This window comes from Dermacentor silvarum, chromosome 1 (assembly GCF_013339745.2).
Source record: "Dermacentor silvarum isolate Dsil-2018 chromosome 1, BIME_Dsil_1.4, whole genome shotgun sequence".
Classification (NCBI taxonomy): Eukaryota; Metazoa; Arthropoda; class Arachnida; order Ixodida; family Ixodidae; genus Dermacentor; species Dermacentor silvarum.
In genome coordinates this window covers 392,664,616-392,680,203 of record NC_051154.1, presented here as the reverse complement: position 1 = coordinate 392,680,203, position 15,588 = coordinate 392,664,616, and the positions used below count along the sequence as shown (strand labels likewise).

The 15,588-nt window shown below is 44.0% G+C and overlaps 1 protein-coding gene across 1 annotated transcript in view; it reads right to left on the bottom strand.

The window, feature by feature from the left end:
* Positions 1-15,233, bottom strand: part of LOC125943837 (uncharacterized) — a 33,433-nt gene extending 18,200 nt beyond the window's left edge. The window contains exons 1-3 of the mRNA XM_049663364.1: positions 15,089-15,233; positions 11,555-11,623; positions 1,067-1,197 (exon numbers count right to left, since the gene is read on the bottom strand). Coding sequence (XP_049519321.1) covers positions 1,067-1,197; positions 11,555-11,623; positions 15,089-15,144 — 256 coding nt within the window. The 5' untranslated portion in view covers positions 15,145-15,233. The remainder of the gene's footprint in view (positions 1-1,066; positions 1,198-11,554; positions 11,624-15,088) is intronic.
* Positions 15,234-15,588: the final 355 nt, after the last annotated feature.

Sequence of the window (15,588 nt, the reverse complement as noted above, 5' to 3'; positions counted from 1 at the left end):
TGCTGCACGCAGCTTGTGAAATTAACGATTGGTCCCTGGAGTTCACTTAAGCCAAAAGGATCTAACTTTGTTGTCCCGAAGCAGGATAGCTAGCGCGTGAGCACTGCAAACTACGTGCAGCGTCAAAAAAATTGAGTTGCTATGATGCTTTGGAATTCGGGGTGGGATCGGGTTTAACCCGATTCTCCTGAAACATGGTCGGGGTGTAAAAGTTGATTTCACCCGAAAACGAACCTAATTATACACTGCTTCTCAAATATACCACAAATTTGTAAGACTTTCGCAAAAACCTCGCAAACATTCATAAAAATTTCACATAAGCTGTAAATTCGTATATCACATTTGTCTACTTTAGATGCTCTAATGAATTCACTTGAAAGACCTGCAATATCTGATTTAGGTGCAGAGATACGAATGTGTAAACTTTGTGCTTCAATATTTTTGAAACTTACCGATTTCGGGAAATTATTGTGAAACAATTGCATGCTTTAAATCCAAATGCTGCATTCTTGAGTACCCAAAGCTTAACCTTCCCTTTCAAATGCAACAAATTTTATTCAAGTCCATCCCGCAGTTGTCTCATCAATGCATTTCTGTGTTTTACAAGTATATGAATGGGGAAATCGGAATTAACACCAAACTAATGCTTTCTCTCAAGTTAAAAAATTCTAACAAAGTTAGAAACTCAAGACAAATCCTTGTAATACCCATCCTCCCCATATTCTGGGTTGTGTGCTGTACTGGTGAATTGTGCTGATCCCCATAGCACTAGATTTCCCTCAACATTCGGTCAGAACCGAGGAATTCAGCAACAGCTCTGCATACAAACCCCACACTGTACTTGCACACACTGTGTGCCTACCCTGAAGCAGTTCCTAAGAAATGGCAATTGGGAAATAAGTTTGCCGACCAAACTGTGATGCCATGGAAATGAGCAAACAAGGCACGTTGATAGAAATTCTCTTTGAGGTGGACAGCAGGGCATTTGCCCCTGCATTGGTTGTGGTCCCAGATAAGCCTTCTCTTATAACGACACTCTTTGTTTCAAGTGTGACCTGCCTCTCACCTAGGACAAGGGCAGCCTTCCTGCGGTGCAGTACTGAGAGCCCCTTGGTGAGCTTGCACGACAGCCCCAGGGAGAAGCGCAGTGACTTCCGACCACCAATCTCCTGGGTCATCTCGCGCTGAAGCTCATCACTGCACACAGACACACACACACTCTACTCTCACCTGAGAAAACTTCTACCACGTGAACATGTGACATGACAGTAGGGTGAAGGGGCCACAAGCACACAAGCTTCTCTGTTTATACAAGTTGGCTCAGTTGCACAGTGAGCCATTATTTGCATCTGCACAATACAGCACTTGAAGTGATCAATAGAACAAGGAAACTTCAGCCTGGAGTTTCAACAAGGAAACTTTCCATATGGGCAACAATTGCTTTCCTTAGGCAGTTTGTCCTACTTTGGCCGCTGGATAAAAAAAAGGTGCGGCCTGCCACGTCAGGGGGGCTGCAATGGGAGCAAACATCTCAGCCGTAGTTGCATTCTCAGCGGCTTGGCTGGCCCGAACGGAGCTAGCTGACGGGGATGGGATGCGTGAGCTGCCACGGGTGACGGCGCTCCAAGCGCGTTCCTGACACATTTTCTAAGCCGATCCCAGACAAAAGTTCTCAACTGGTGGCGCCGCAGCAGATGACACTGTTTTCGATGCACGCGGCAGGCCAAACCTTTTTTTTTTATCCAGCGGCCGTGGTAGTACATTGGCTGTTTTTCTGTTTAATGATACTGTAAGCCCGCGAAAGTGCCATTACAGGAGTGGTAATACAGAAAGTAAGACATGATATATTGCACTTCCATATGAAACATAAGATAAGGCACAAACATAGCAGCAGGCAAAGTGATGCATGCATTTTGCACATATAAGGCAGTAAAACTCACAGTACAGACAAATTTTTTCACATTTAGAGTAAGGACAAAAATGTAGAGCACACTGAGTTATTATGTAGCACACACTATAAGAACAGAAAAACTTCCAATTTTCGGGAACTGCAGTGATGGAAGCGACATTTTACTTTTTGGAGCAGAAAAAATGCCCCTTTGGAGCAGCCATAAGTGTTTTCGGAGCAGAAAAGTGCTAGTTTGGAGTAGCTATTGGTGTTTGCTAAGCAGATGGCAAAATACCCCATGCGACTCTTGGAGTTAAAAGCATCACCAAAGCATCTCATAAATATTAGCATACCATTATCAACGCTAATTGCAATAAACAAACAATTAGAAAGATGGATGGTTATTGAACGCGCAGTAAAATGAGCTATATACCATATATACTCACGTAATGAATGCACTATTTCTCCCCAAAATCTAAAGCAAAGTTGGGGGGGGGGGGCGTGTTTATTATGCGGGGTAAATTTTATGGGAACTTTTTCAAAACAGCAAAAATTGAAAATTAAGATGGTAATTATTTAAAAAATGCCTTAGATAACTTATCTTTGCAGTAAAATTGCCCAGATACTATTTGCAAGCTGTAACAGCATTGTTAATGCACTTCACTCCGCATCAGAACCACCAGACCTGTCATCCTGGTCCCTGGCCGCTTCATCCACATCGTGGATACACAACAGCTCGTCCTGGCAGCCACTTCCGGCCATCTGCCCTTATCGCAAGCATAACATTGAAGCGCCGCTTTTCAAAACGTGTTTTTTTGACAACCACACTGCGCGCGTCTCTTTCCTCGACCGTCCTGCTCATCGCCGTGTCAAAGTTTATCGGTATCTGATCTGCGTTTCCGTTTTGTGAGCAGATTAAGTCTGTGCCGCAGCTGGCGTATAACTCAACTTCAGTCCCACTGCACACAGCAAAACCAAAGATGGGCACAAAAGCGAGCAAAAAACACGCGAACTCAACACTATACACAACTAGGCTCACTATGCTGACTAAGTGGTGGCCGCCCCTTCTTCACTTGGACTCTCCCGTGCGTCGTGCCTGGCTCAAGGTCAATTCACATGGTCGCGAAGGCAAGGCTGAAATATGGTTCCAAGCCAATGGGCAGCAACATTAATTAGGGTCGTGTGATTGAAGTGCGACTTAATCTCGCAGGGCAATACACTAGTTGCTGAAAATTATGCATCCAGAAAGTCTCAAATTGAAACATTTGAAAAAGTATAGACAATTCCATATCAATAGGAAAATGTGAAATAACAGGCTGTTTGCTTGCATCCACGCATAATTATGAGTACAAAACTTTGCAGGCTTTCTGAACTTTGCTCGTGGCGATGCGTGCTGAAATATTCCAAGACTGTATTACCGTATTTAACAATGTAATGTCGTCAAAACTCTTTTATGCGTAGCCATAAAAAGTAATGACTATATATATATATACCGTTAACCTTATAAGATTTTATAAATAATTTAATTTTTTAACTGCCTTTTCACAAGTATTATGTTTTAGCGATGTCTTCACAGGGTTCGTACACAATATTTGGCTGGAAATTCAAGGACATTTCAAGGATTTCAAGGATGCAAAAAGGTAGAATTCAAGGAGTGTTAGCGTAATTTTATTTCCTCACATGACTTAGGAAAGGAGCCCTATTTTCGCATTAATTTCTCTTTCAAGAGCTGTTATCTCCGCTTCTTTTTCTTTGGCTGTTCGACGGAAACTTCGTCGCCTTTCGCCTTTCTGGTGGGTCTTCAAGGCAGATTCCCCCATCGTTGCAATGTCGACCGTCTTCTGACATAATGCACACATTGCTCGATAAGGATCGCTTGGTTCCGGTCTCACCCAGTGATGATAGTCCGTATGTTGCAGCCACGCAGGCTGAAACTTGCACTTCCCGCCTGGCATCTTGTCAAAGTAAACACACAACGCAAACGCAAACTTCACTGAAATGGCGCGCACGAGGCCGACAAACGGCCCGACTATAGTACCTAAAAGACACATACTAGTGTGCCGAGAGCGGGTGTCGCGGTAGCCCCGAGTGTGATGCCTGCCGCCGCCGGCTGCTTGGTGCGCTGCACTTCGAGACTGTGCCGGACCATGCTGAGACATGGGCGGACTTCAGGCAAGACACGACGCGAGTCTCCCCATTTGCCCAGCGATCTGCCTCTTATGTTCTTGTCCCAATCCGCAATACGTTCGGGGTCTGCGGACGCGCTGGGTAATGATATGAGCCGTTTCTTTCCGCGTCTCTGGCAAAATCGCGATTTCGCGACCTGTTCAAAGTTTCTCTAGACAGACGAGTGCACACATAGATGCAAAAAACCCACTCACAATAAGAAAAGACTGCAACGAAAGCGGCAGCAAGGCGAGAAATGAACTAAGCATTGCAATCGACGCGTAGCAATCAACGCATCGCAAACAAACGCGAGTCGAACACCGCAGGATTTAGCATGGTGCCGACAGGCATCGCCGTCTGGTGGCCCGCGGCGGCAGGCATCACAGCCCGCGCCACCGTCCCGCGTTGGAGACTCTCGGTGGACGGCACACTAGAGTATATTCTAGGCACTATACGCAAGCCGAGCGAGCGATATGTTTCGCATTGGATTGGATTTCAATGCATATTAGTTGCCAGACGACGTAGGGGCTGCGAGATTTAAAACCGAAACTTCCTGATGTTGCACTTTAGTCAACACAGCTTGTTTTCATGGGCATTCGTAAGCGAAAGGGCCTTAAATATCAGCATGACTTGCGGATGTACATCGTTATTTTCCTCTAGCGGAACAAATCCCACGGGATTTTCAAGGATTACAAGGAGCCCACGGGTATTCAAGTAGTTTCAAGGGCCCTTGAACTTATACTGTCAATATCAAGGACATTCAAGGATTTCAAGGGGCTGTGCGAGCCCTGTCTTCAGTACCAGAGAAAAAGTACAGGTGGCACGTGTGCTGTGTTAGTAAAGATTAAAGTGTGGTCTCTGTGAATTATTTCAATGTAACAATGATTTTATCTAAACACTGAAATAACAGGTGTGTGTTGGTACTAAGGGCACATGGATATGCTACTTCATTAAAAATCTGGGTGAACCCATTGCTCTGAATTCATGCAAAACTCTCAAGGCTGACAGTGTAATGACTGCGGTTGTAGAATGAGGTCTATAAATATAGAGGGGTGTTTTCAGGCTTGATTGTGATGCAATGTTGTGGCAAATGTTCTCACTTACTACGCATCATTTGAATTGTGTGCGCGAATCGTATACGCGATGTCATAGCGATGTGATGTGAACTGACGCAGTGTACTACTTGGCGCAACAAGCCTCAAATGGAAAATGTTGATGTTTTTCCACCAAGAAGTTGGCCCAACAAAATGTGGATGGCGTTGCCATGCCTCCACAAGCCGTCACTGCAAGACGTATGGGCTTGTATGGCACCTTCTCTACCATGCTTTTACATACCTTGCCTGGCTACGCGTTGCAGTGCACGCAGCTATTGCTATTACATCAGAGTAAAGTCCGTAAACTGCGTAAAGTAACTGTTGCAGAGAGCCAGTTATGGTTTTTTTTTTCTCTCTAGAGTCTTGCGAGGTGCCTTTGCGCCAGTATTGGCAGAAAGATTGTGGTGAGAACAGGCGGAGCGTTCTTATGGTCGCTCTTCCCGTCAGGCCCCAAGCTACTGTGATAACACGCAGCCCGTTCTCACCACATGCTTACCGCCAATGTTCCCTTGTCATGACTTTGCCATAAGCTCCTCAGTCATCAAACCCACCGCCACTGCCGGTGCGCTGTCACGGCATGTTTGCCGCTAGCGTAGATGTGTAGCCTACAGAAATTAGCTGCAGAATTTTGTTGACATGATCCCGGAATTATTCACGTGGCATCATTATTACAGTAAAATACCACTTGAACGAACGTTGAACAAACTATTCAGTTGTACAAACTTTTTTTAAATACCCCACCAAAGCGCTATTGGACCCAATGCTAACGCATTTCAGTTTAAAGAAATATAGTGCAGAGTGCATTTCAGTTCTACGAACATATTTTGTGATACCATCCAATGGCTCCGTCATAATGATCATAAGTACAACCGCACTTTCTGTAACGTAGCTTTAGCATGGTCTTCCCAATAAGTTCCACAGTGGCACGCCACCGGTGCCCATCGCGGAGGCCACGATTTTACACTCACAGGGTTCGTAGCCACCGTGAAGGAAAAAATTCAAAGGTTTTAAGGACTTTCAAGACCCTAACAAAGAACTTCCAAGGACTTGAAAGACTTTTTGAGATCATAGAAAAAGACCACAACATGCTTTACAGCAAGGAAGCACATCTTTTACTGCACACAAGCAAAAGTAGGCATGTTTTCCACAATCAATAGCTAACTAAAAAGTTTTCACAGCTTCTTTTCTCAGCTCACTTTTTGTTTATTATTGGTCTCACTGCATTGTTTTCTGCAGTTGTCAACATTCCTTTTGCCAGTTTGCTTAAACTAATTAATTTCACAATCTAGACGTGTTGCACACACCCACAAAAAGAGGCCCATTCTCAAACAGTAGACTCATCATTAAGTTCCTTAAGCTTTCCCTTCAACTTGTCATCCATTTCTGCAAGCTCCAGAGTCTTTTCTTTTTGCCGTGTTTCTCAAGCTGTTGGACTTCACAATGAAGGTGATCTCGCTTGTAGCTTCTGCCCGCTCAGTGTAGTTGTCAGCACAAGCTGTTAAAAATTGGCAATTGTTGCCTCCAGCCTCCTCCTCTTCATCTTCATGCCGTGTATTTCTTCTTCAATGTGGCTTCTGTTTGATGCCTTTGACAGCTCGATCGCTTCTTTTTTTTATCCTCCAAGTAGGCTTGATAGCGGTTGTGTGCGGCCAAGACAGATCTACGCAACTCCTTCATTATTACAATCTTCAGTATGCCACAAGCCTTGCTTACTGCATCATAAACGATTTGCTGCGACACATATGAGATCTCCTTGAGGTTTTCGACAGAGACCTGGCAGTTCACCTGAAGCCTCTTTCAACAGTTGCCTGCCCGCGGCTCAAGACGAGAAGAAGTCGGACAACTATCCACAAGTGCTTATAGGATGAGTCAACCTTCAAGAGGTCAAGGTAGAACTCATCCAGACTAAAAGAGTGTTTGTCAAACTGCCACAGGTTGTGTTTCTTTTCTTGCAGAAGTTCTGTGTAATCGCCTAGGACAGAATCGCACTCATGCTCACCCAATCGTCTAACTGCAATGAGCATGTCTAATACTTTCCTGAAGCCTGTGAGGCACTGATCTGGCTTTGAGGTCATTTGGCGAGGATCTAGCGTAGGCAGGCTCCTAACTACATGGTATGTCAGCGGGCTCTTTTGCAGAATTTTCTTGGTAGTACTGATAAGGAACTGTTTGCATTCCATGTTGAAGGCAAATACGTCTTTGGCACTCACCTTTGCAGCTTTGACGATTTCTTCAGCTGCATGCCCAATGTCAACTTTCTGTGAGGATACATGGTTATTTTGGTTTACGAGATCCATATTGAGCAAGCCGACAATTCCTGTGGTGGAAGCTGACAGCACTGAGCACTTCATGAATCTCGTGAGAAGTTTCCTCACGAGACACTCCACATCTGTTTTTAAAAAGATCATCAGTGGTTTGTCCATTTGGTATTCCATGAGGAATGGTTTCAGAATCATCGCGATGCTGAGAGCAAAGGTCAGTTTAACCAACAGCAGTGGGTCCTGGCAAAATTCGCAGAGCTGTGTGAATGACGCACACTTTGGCAAGTTCACCTCTTTCTTTTTTGCAGATTTCACGTACCTTTTCACATCACCCCACAGCGCAATGGCACGTTCAATCACAACATTTTCTACCCAGCAATGAGCAACAAAGTTGAGAGGAAATGTCATTTAGCCTGTCACAGTAGAGAAGTCTTCCCTTCACGCTGGAGCATCATGAAAAATGACACTGAGGCTTGAAAGAAGATTCTCTATGCCCCACTTGCTGGCAACAACACCCGCCCTGTAAGCGTTATGTATTGTATGCAGTCCGCAAGTGCCCAGGTCCAAACACTGAACTTGATGGTTCTGCTGTAAGTATTCCCACATTTCCCTAAAACACTTTAGGTTCACATTGTGGCCATCCATAGACAGCTGGACAGCTTTCGCCAGTGGCAAATCTGCCAAGGCAGCCAGAAGCTTCTCCTGAAGGTCTTCGGCAGTCGAATGTCCCATGAACACCGACGTATAATATCTCCTGGTTACACGCTCGGGCATTGTGCTCCAGTTCCGCAAATGGATGTCCATCTGTTTTCTATGCAGGCAGTCGTTCAAAGACTCATCAAACAGAATGGTGTAGCCATCAGATTGCTCTAATTCACATTGTAGGCACGAGAGAAAAAATGGTCTCAGACCATGGCACACTACGTATGCAGATTTTCTTTCACCGCAGGAAAATGCCTTAGCGATTTCGCTATCCGAGAACATTTTCTTGAACAATTCCCCTGTGTGTGATGACAAGTTGTAGGAATAGTGTGATGTTACCATTTTTAGGGTCCACAGTATCTGCACGTCAGTCACACACTCGTGCGCTTTGCACAGACTGCTCACATCCGACGACATTGATGGAGCTGGCTCGATGCATTGCTCATGAACAGTTTCCATCAAGTAGCTCCGCATGGTACTATGTGCCGTAGTTGCTTTCGTGTTTGCAATGTGTTTTGCGCTCTTCATATGACTTTTGAGGGCCGACTATCTCATTGATAATACATCGAAGGTTTTCCCGCATGACTTGCACTTTGCCCGATGAGAGTTCGACGTATCCAGAGAAATCCACTCCCTATAAGCAGCACTGTTTAACCACGACTGCTGGAAATTGAACTTTCCTGGCATATTGCAGCTACGAAAGACGCGACAGCGATTATTCGCACACCATGCTTTTCCACAACGAAGGTAGGCTCAGCTGCGGTCGTTGCCACCACTGTAACCACACTACTGCATTGTGGCTACAGAAACGAATTGGATTGGATGCTTTGGTTGGCTCGAGTACGTAGTTGCCAGGCGTTCAAGACGCATCTGCTAAAGACCGGCTGAACGAAAGCCTATTGACGAAATTCAAGTATATTTAAGGACTTCAAAAGAATTAAGGGTTTTGAAGGCCTTGAAAAAGCTATTTTTAAATTCCAGGGTTTTCAAGAGTTTCAAGGACCACTATGAACCCTGGCTGATAATGGCACTTGCTGTGGCACTTGATGTGGCACTTGCAGTGACACAGCACTGATAATGGCACTTGCACTGACAGCTGCAGCCGTAGTTCTGCAACTGCGTGCTCATTATGAGGGCCAAACGGAAGTGCCTGTCTCTAGACGAAAAACTATGTTTTGCTGCAACGCATCAGGTAGGCATAAAATGAAGCCTTTAATTAATAGTCGCTATGCCCGCGCAATATGTTTTAAAGGGCTTGTATCGCTCCCCCTTTGATTATAACCATAATTGAAAAGCTTGGATGTCGCGCGAGCTTTTTATAAAGTTTATCGTAGGCGTTCACAAGGAGATGGCGAGAAAGAATCCCAAGATTTTTTAAATTTTGGACAATTGTTTGGCCAACTTAGCCGGCACACGTCTTAGTGACATCCAAGTTGAATTTCTCCCCTCAAAACTGCACGTCAGTGTTGCAGCCTCTTGATCTCGGCATTATAAAACATGTAAAGATGCACCACAGGAAGCGGCTTGTGCAGCGCATCCTGCTAAATCTGAGAATGCAGAAGCCTGACCTAGTTAATGCACGACAGGCAGCAGAAATGCTCACAGGAGCTTGGTGGACTGTGAGTAAAACAACAATATCGAACTGCTGGCAGAAAGCAGGCCTAGTCGCAGCAAACTTACCTCTAGACGCTAATGTCCCAGACGAGGAGCATGACACTGATGCCAACACTGAACCCGGTGGCTGAAAGGAATTGTCTGAAAGACTGGGTATAGACAGCACTTTCCCTTTTGAGGACTATGTCACCCGTGACTCTCACGTTGAGACATGCGCCACTCTGTTTACAGAAGAGATTGTAACGAGCGTCCTACCTCAGGAAGGGGAAGAGGAGAAGGAACAAGTAACCCTCGTAGAGGAAACACCAAGAATTTCAGCTAAAGAAGCACTGATGTACCTGGAAAAAGTGAGGTCCTTCGCTGCCCAGCAGAGTGTTGTGCCGGGCAAGGTTTATGAGAGCTTGGACGCAGTGACTCAATTCATTACAACTGCAGTCTTAAGTGCACAAGTGCAGGAAAAAATTACTGCAGTCTTCAAAACATGCTAAATAAGCAGTAATTCACATTAAAATAAGCAGCATTGCAAATAAAAGCGTTCAAATTTCATTTCAACAACTGATGTTTTCTTTAGCTCCTGATAACAAGTTGCAACATAGCTATTTCAGTTCAGCGAACTTTCACTTTAACAAACTTTTTCCTGGGGTCCCTTGAAGTTCATTCAAGTTAAGTTTCACTGTATTTCCAAAACAGCGACGGCCATCGAGATTATGTGCGCTTGCTTTAAACGCGTGTGCGAGAGGAAAGGATTCTTGTCTCTCCAAAAATCTACAGCACGGCCGTTCCATTGTGCACAGTAAGAAAGTTTGGGGTGCATTCATTACGCGAGTAAATGCGGTATTTAGAACAGCAGTACTTAAGCTAGAAATGACATCAAAACGGTAAATCTGATCAGATCATAAAAGTAACCACAGACATATAGAACCATTGCCACAACCCCAAGAGATAATCGGTATGAGATCGAAGTAATCTCAGTCACTTTCACATTTGCCATAGTCTGCATGTCAAGTTCAAAAATACAGCTAAATGAGCTATATATTTAAAATGACAGTACTTGAGGCATAAATGAGATCACTCCTGATAAAGCTCAGCATCACAATGTAAAATAATCAGTCACATATCACAGTTGCCACAGCAGCAGTTGGTAATCAGTATGAGATCGAATTTCCCAGTGTCGTTTCGGAGCAGGTTCGGAGCAGTTACTAACAAAAGTGGCAGTTTGGAGCAGCTTTTCCATCACTAGAACTGTGTCACAAATTAGTATAAATAAATGTATGAAGCAGCGTTGAAACTGCATTGACAGAAGATGTTATGATCCTTTGGTTTTGTCCAATTCATGGCTCTCTGAGAAACACACATTTCTTTACGCAACTCATCGATCTAGTTAATACAATGGCACAAACTAGCTCATTAAGATGCACAAGCAAAGTACATTTACATACAAACTAGCAGTTGTGAGGACAGTGCCTCACAATGGCTAGTCAAGAACAATACCTTCTACTGGACCATGTAACTACCTTCACAACTCAAATAATGAATATCAAATGCGGCCAGTGTAGTGCAATGGAGCACCCTAGTGTTTATTCCCTTTTATCCAGACAGAAAGGGTGGCGCTTACTATTGGGCTTGTCAGTCACTAGATGGTAGGCCCAACAAGGAAAGGGTGAAAATGTACCATTCGGCACCGCGTGACAGCTGACGCTGTTGATACCATGCCACTTGTGATAGTGCAGCCACTGTGCATGTGGGCAAGCTAACGAAAGGATCCACATGAGCCAGACGATGGAAGTCGAGCAACTTCCATCGTCTAAGAACTTGGCCAATGTGCTCACCTCAGGTCGGCCAGCGACACATCTTCGAGCTGTTCATCGGTGACCAATGTTGGTGAGGTCCCCGCCAACCTGCGACGAAGACATGGCCAACAGGTTGGCACAGCTGCATAATAAGAGATGCTAAATGTGAAGAGCAGATCTACGCTTGGATTACTTTCTTGATACTCTCGCAGCATTCGAATCTGTAAAAAAACACGATTTGTAAGTAGAGAAAACTTATTTTACTCCTTAAAAACATTGCAATTATTGCGTGTTGTGGATTTCCCTGCATTTTTACCCTCTTATAGCCAGAACTTAGTTTTGCCTGAAGAAAAATTTTCGAACTGCAGTTAGGAATACTTGTACACGAGGAACACCCAGAATTTCTCCCACCATTTGTTACTATGGGTGAGATTTCTAGACTTGTTTAAAGGAAACTGAAATGGGCATCTAGCATAAAACAATGCCTTTGTAGTAGCCACAATTTCTCAAAGTGAGCAGACTTGGACTTGGCAGGTGAACCATCTTGCATCCTAGGTCTGGCCGTAAAATAGTTGGTATTGCAGAAATGGTGATTTTAATTTATGCAGCTCAATGGATGCAGCCACACAAGTTTCTTGGAGTGTTTACATTTGTTGGAAACAATGTAAAAATCGTTGTTTTCCGAATTAGAGATGGGTGCACACTGACATGTTTTGCTGGATAACTCTATTCAGCATGAGACGTTAGTCCTACGAGCTAACATTGATCGCCATGGTCGCTCAACCGCTAATACAAGGTTCAGTTTCACAATGTTGCCGTGCAGTTTCTTTCACTCGTAGAAAAATAACTAAATTTTAAAAAACACTACGCACACATTGGTTGCGCCAGCATGTATGGTTTTAAGAATATGTCGCACCATTGTATAAGATGCAGCAAAGGAAATTTCTGAAAAAAGAAACTGCTACCTATTGCCTGGGATGTATGGTACTGTATAAACGTATTACGCAGCAAATTTGGAGGAAACAGCACTAAGGTCTCTTCCTTTTCTTTAAAAAGTGTCCTTCATGAGGCAGATGGAATGTAACAGGCACTAGGCTGGAACCACTCATTGGCAAAGAAAGGGGTGAGTTGTCCCTATTTCAACCACCTCACAAGATGAAGAAGGGTGTGAGATTGGGCTTGTGGGTAAAACATGCTTTTAAAGTTTTCAATAACAGCGCAAGGACACCAGAGTGGACAAAACAGAGCATTGAACTTCCAACAATTTTCACTGTTTGAAGCTCAGCACTCTGTTCTCTCTATTCACTCTGTTGGTGTCCTTGCGCTGTTGATCGAAACTCTAAACCACAAGATCAGTTGTGTGCACCACCTCAGAGATGGTAACAAGAGGTCTAGACACAATGTGGCCTCTGAGACCCCGACGTGCCGCTCAAGGAGGTTGCTCCCTGTCACCTCGTGTGAGGTGGTGCTGATGCTGTGCCCGAAGTGTTTGAGAGGGCATCACACATTTTGAGCTAGTGCACACTCTTGAACATGATGGACTGGGCAAGTGCTGCTGCGACAGATGTTGCTGTTGATGGGCCATCATGTCACAATTCTAAAAAGTCCACTTCCTGGCTATGTATGCCTGTTCTGCTCCAATTGACTGTCATGTCACATGAATGCTGCAAGTACAGTATGGCATTTTGTCGAAGGGTTTTAATCTGTCTGGGTTACGACATGTCATGGAGCACATGTGTCGGCCAACCAGTGAAACACCCTGTGACTTCCTTTCTCGTCATTATATATAACCAACCATCATGTGTTTAAAAGAAAGAGTTCTTTACCCACTCTCCTATTGCCCAGGCATTCCAATTCTGGCCAGCACTCTGACTGCTAAGAAGGCAGCTTTGAGCCCAAATAATGGAATGCATTTGGAAGACGTCACTGCATGTTGATGCCACCCAGCATTGACAAGAAAAAGATTTAAAAACACATCTTATCGTTGCATTTGAATACTTTGCATGTGCAAACCTATGGAAACCAAAACGTAGCTTACACTGAGCACATAGCAAAGCGTAGCTGCCTTTTCTTCAGATGACCTTCCCGTTGAGTTTCCAAACATTCTGCTTTCACCATCTTATTTGGACAACAAAGTAAGCCGCATCATTTGTGACTTCGATACTGTCTTCACGAAGCATTTTTACAAGCTTTGTCTGAATTCGAACGAGACCTAATATGGCCGGTGTCCACTTAGCTGTTCAATTAGCAGTCTAAGGCGAGTATTGGAATACAGGCTGCATCTGCTTGCCTGTGCAACATCCAACCGGCAGCATCGTTTGTTCGGCCATTTGGGCCTCCCCACCGGCTGCGTCAACACCAAATATGGAACACCGTTACTGAGAAAAGCTAGCTTGTAATAAAGCCAATATACATCAGACAATAGTTTATTGAGAGAAATGCCTGGTAGGATGCGCCATGCTATCTATGCCTTAAGAAATACTCCATGTGCCTTCATACGGCTTCATTCACCTGTTCTCAGCAGTTAAATACTAACTCAGTGTTGCCTTTAAAAGCGGAACATACTGAATGTGGAAAGAAGCGTGTCAGATGCAGACACGGCATTCTCTATACTTTGTCTTGGAAGGGTACATTAATTAGGCTAAGACAAAATAAATACCTGTTACACAAGTGCTATCCAAGTGCTCCTACAATTTGAATAGATAATCACCCATTTTGAAACAATCTGCTTGCAATAAAAAGCTGTGTGTGTGTTCTGTTTGCTTTGAGTTAAACTTGTTTACTTAAGACATTTGCAATGGTGAGGGCTACCATTGTGCTATGGCAGTTATTCCACCGGTGCAGCAGTGAAAATTATTCAGCTATACAGAACGGTTTCCTTTAGTTTGAACAGAGACATTAAAGAATTGTTGTACGCAGACAGCACATTCAGCCTGTTCAGGTAGATAACCCAAAGAGGCAGAAATTTTTCCTTTCACAAGTTCCACTGCCACGGTGGATTTTAAAAATCACTTGTCAGTCTTTTAAAGTCACCTAATGACACACACTGAAATAAAAATATTGAAGCCGAACTGTGGTACTAGTCTAGAGACATCTGTTAGGCAGACATAACTTCACTATTGTTGTACGCAGACAGCACATTCAGCCTGTTCAGGTAGATAACCCAAAGAGGCAGAAATTTTTTCCTTCACAAGTTCCACTGCCACGGTGGATTTTAAAAATCGCTTCTCAGTCTTTTAAAGTCACTTCATGACACACACTGAAATAAAAATATTGAAGCTCAACTGTGGTACTAGTCTCGAGACATCTAGAAGACATCCGAAGACATAACTTCACTACTGTTGGGCTTTGAATTTTACAATTACAACATATGCCCAGAAGTGAACAATTAATAAGGTAAGTATTGTTTTAACCACCCGGACACTGCAATTTGTTGCACAAGTGACGTCCACCTTTTCAGGCGAATGACCTGAAGCGGCCAACTTACGCTATATGCTGCAGGCTTAAAAGAATCAGTAAGAACTAAAAAAAATAAGCACGTGGTATAGGCAGCAAGAGAATTGCGTTTCTCACCAAAGCAGGCCTAGCTGCCCCTTTGGCCGGCGGAGAAACTCATGGACACTCAGCATGGTGGGGCACGACTGAAATAAAGACAGCAGCAGTGAGAGATGCAGATTAGATATGGTGGCTGCAGGATGTTGCCGATATGCATGCACATGAAACAATTTGCTTACAACACAAAGTGCAATTCTACCGAAGCATTTCTATGCTTGTGCAGCATATGCTGTGAAGTATCACTTTTCATATCTCAAAGGGATATGTATCCAGAATGCACACGATGTCCCGTTCAACTACAGTGGAGATGACTTACAGCAAATGAATGAAGATCTTGACAGGTCAGACATAGCAGTGGGTTTGAAGATTAATATGCAAATGACTTGGGTAATGACCAATGGCCTTGGCTAGAGAACAAGAGTCTGGTTTTCGTGGTCAGCCCCTTTAGGCCGTGCAGGAGTACAATTATTCGAACAATGCAAATCACAGGAGGACCCGATTTATGACAACAAAATTTA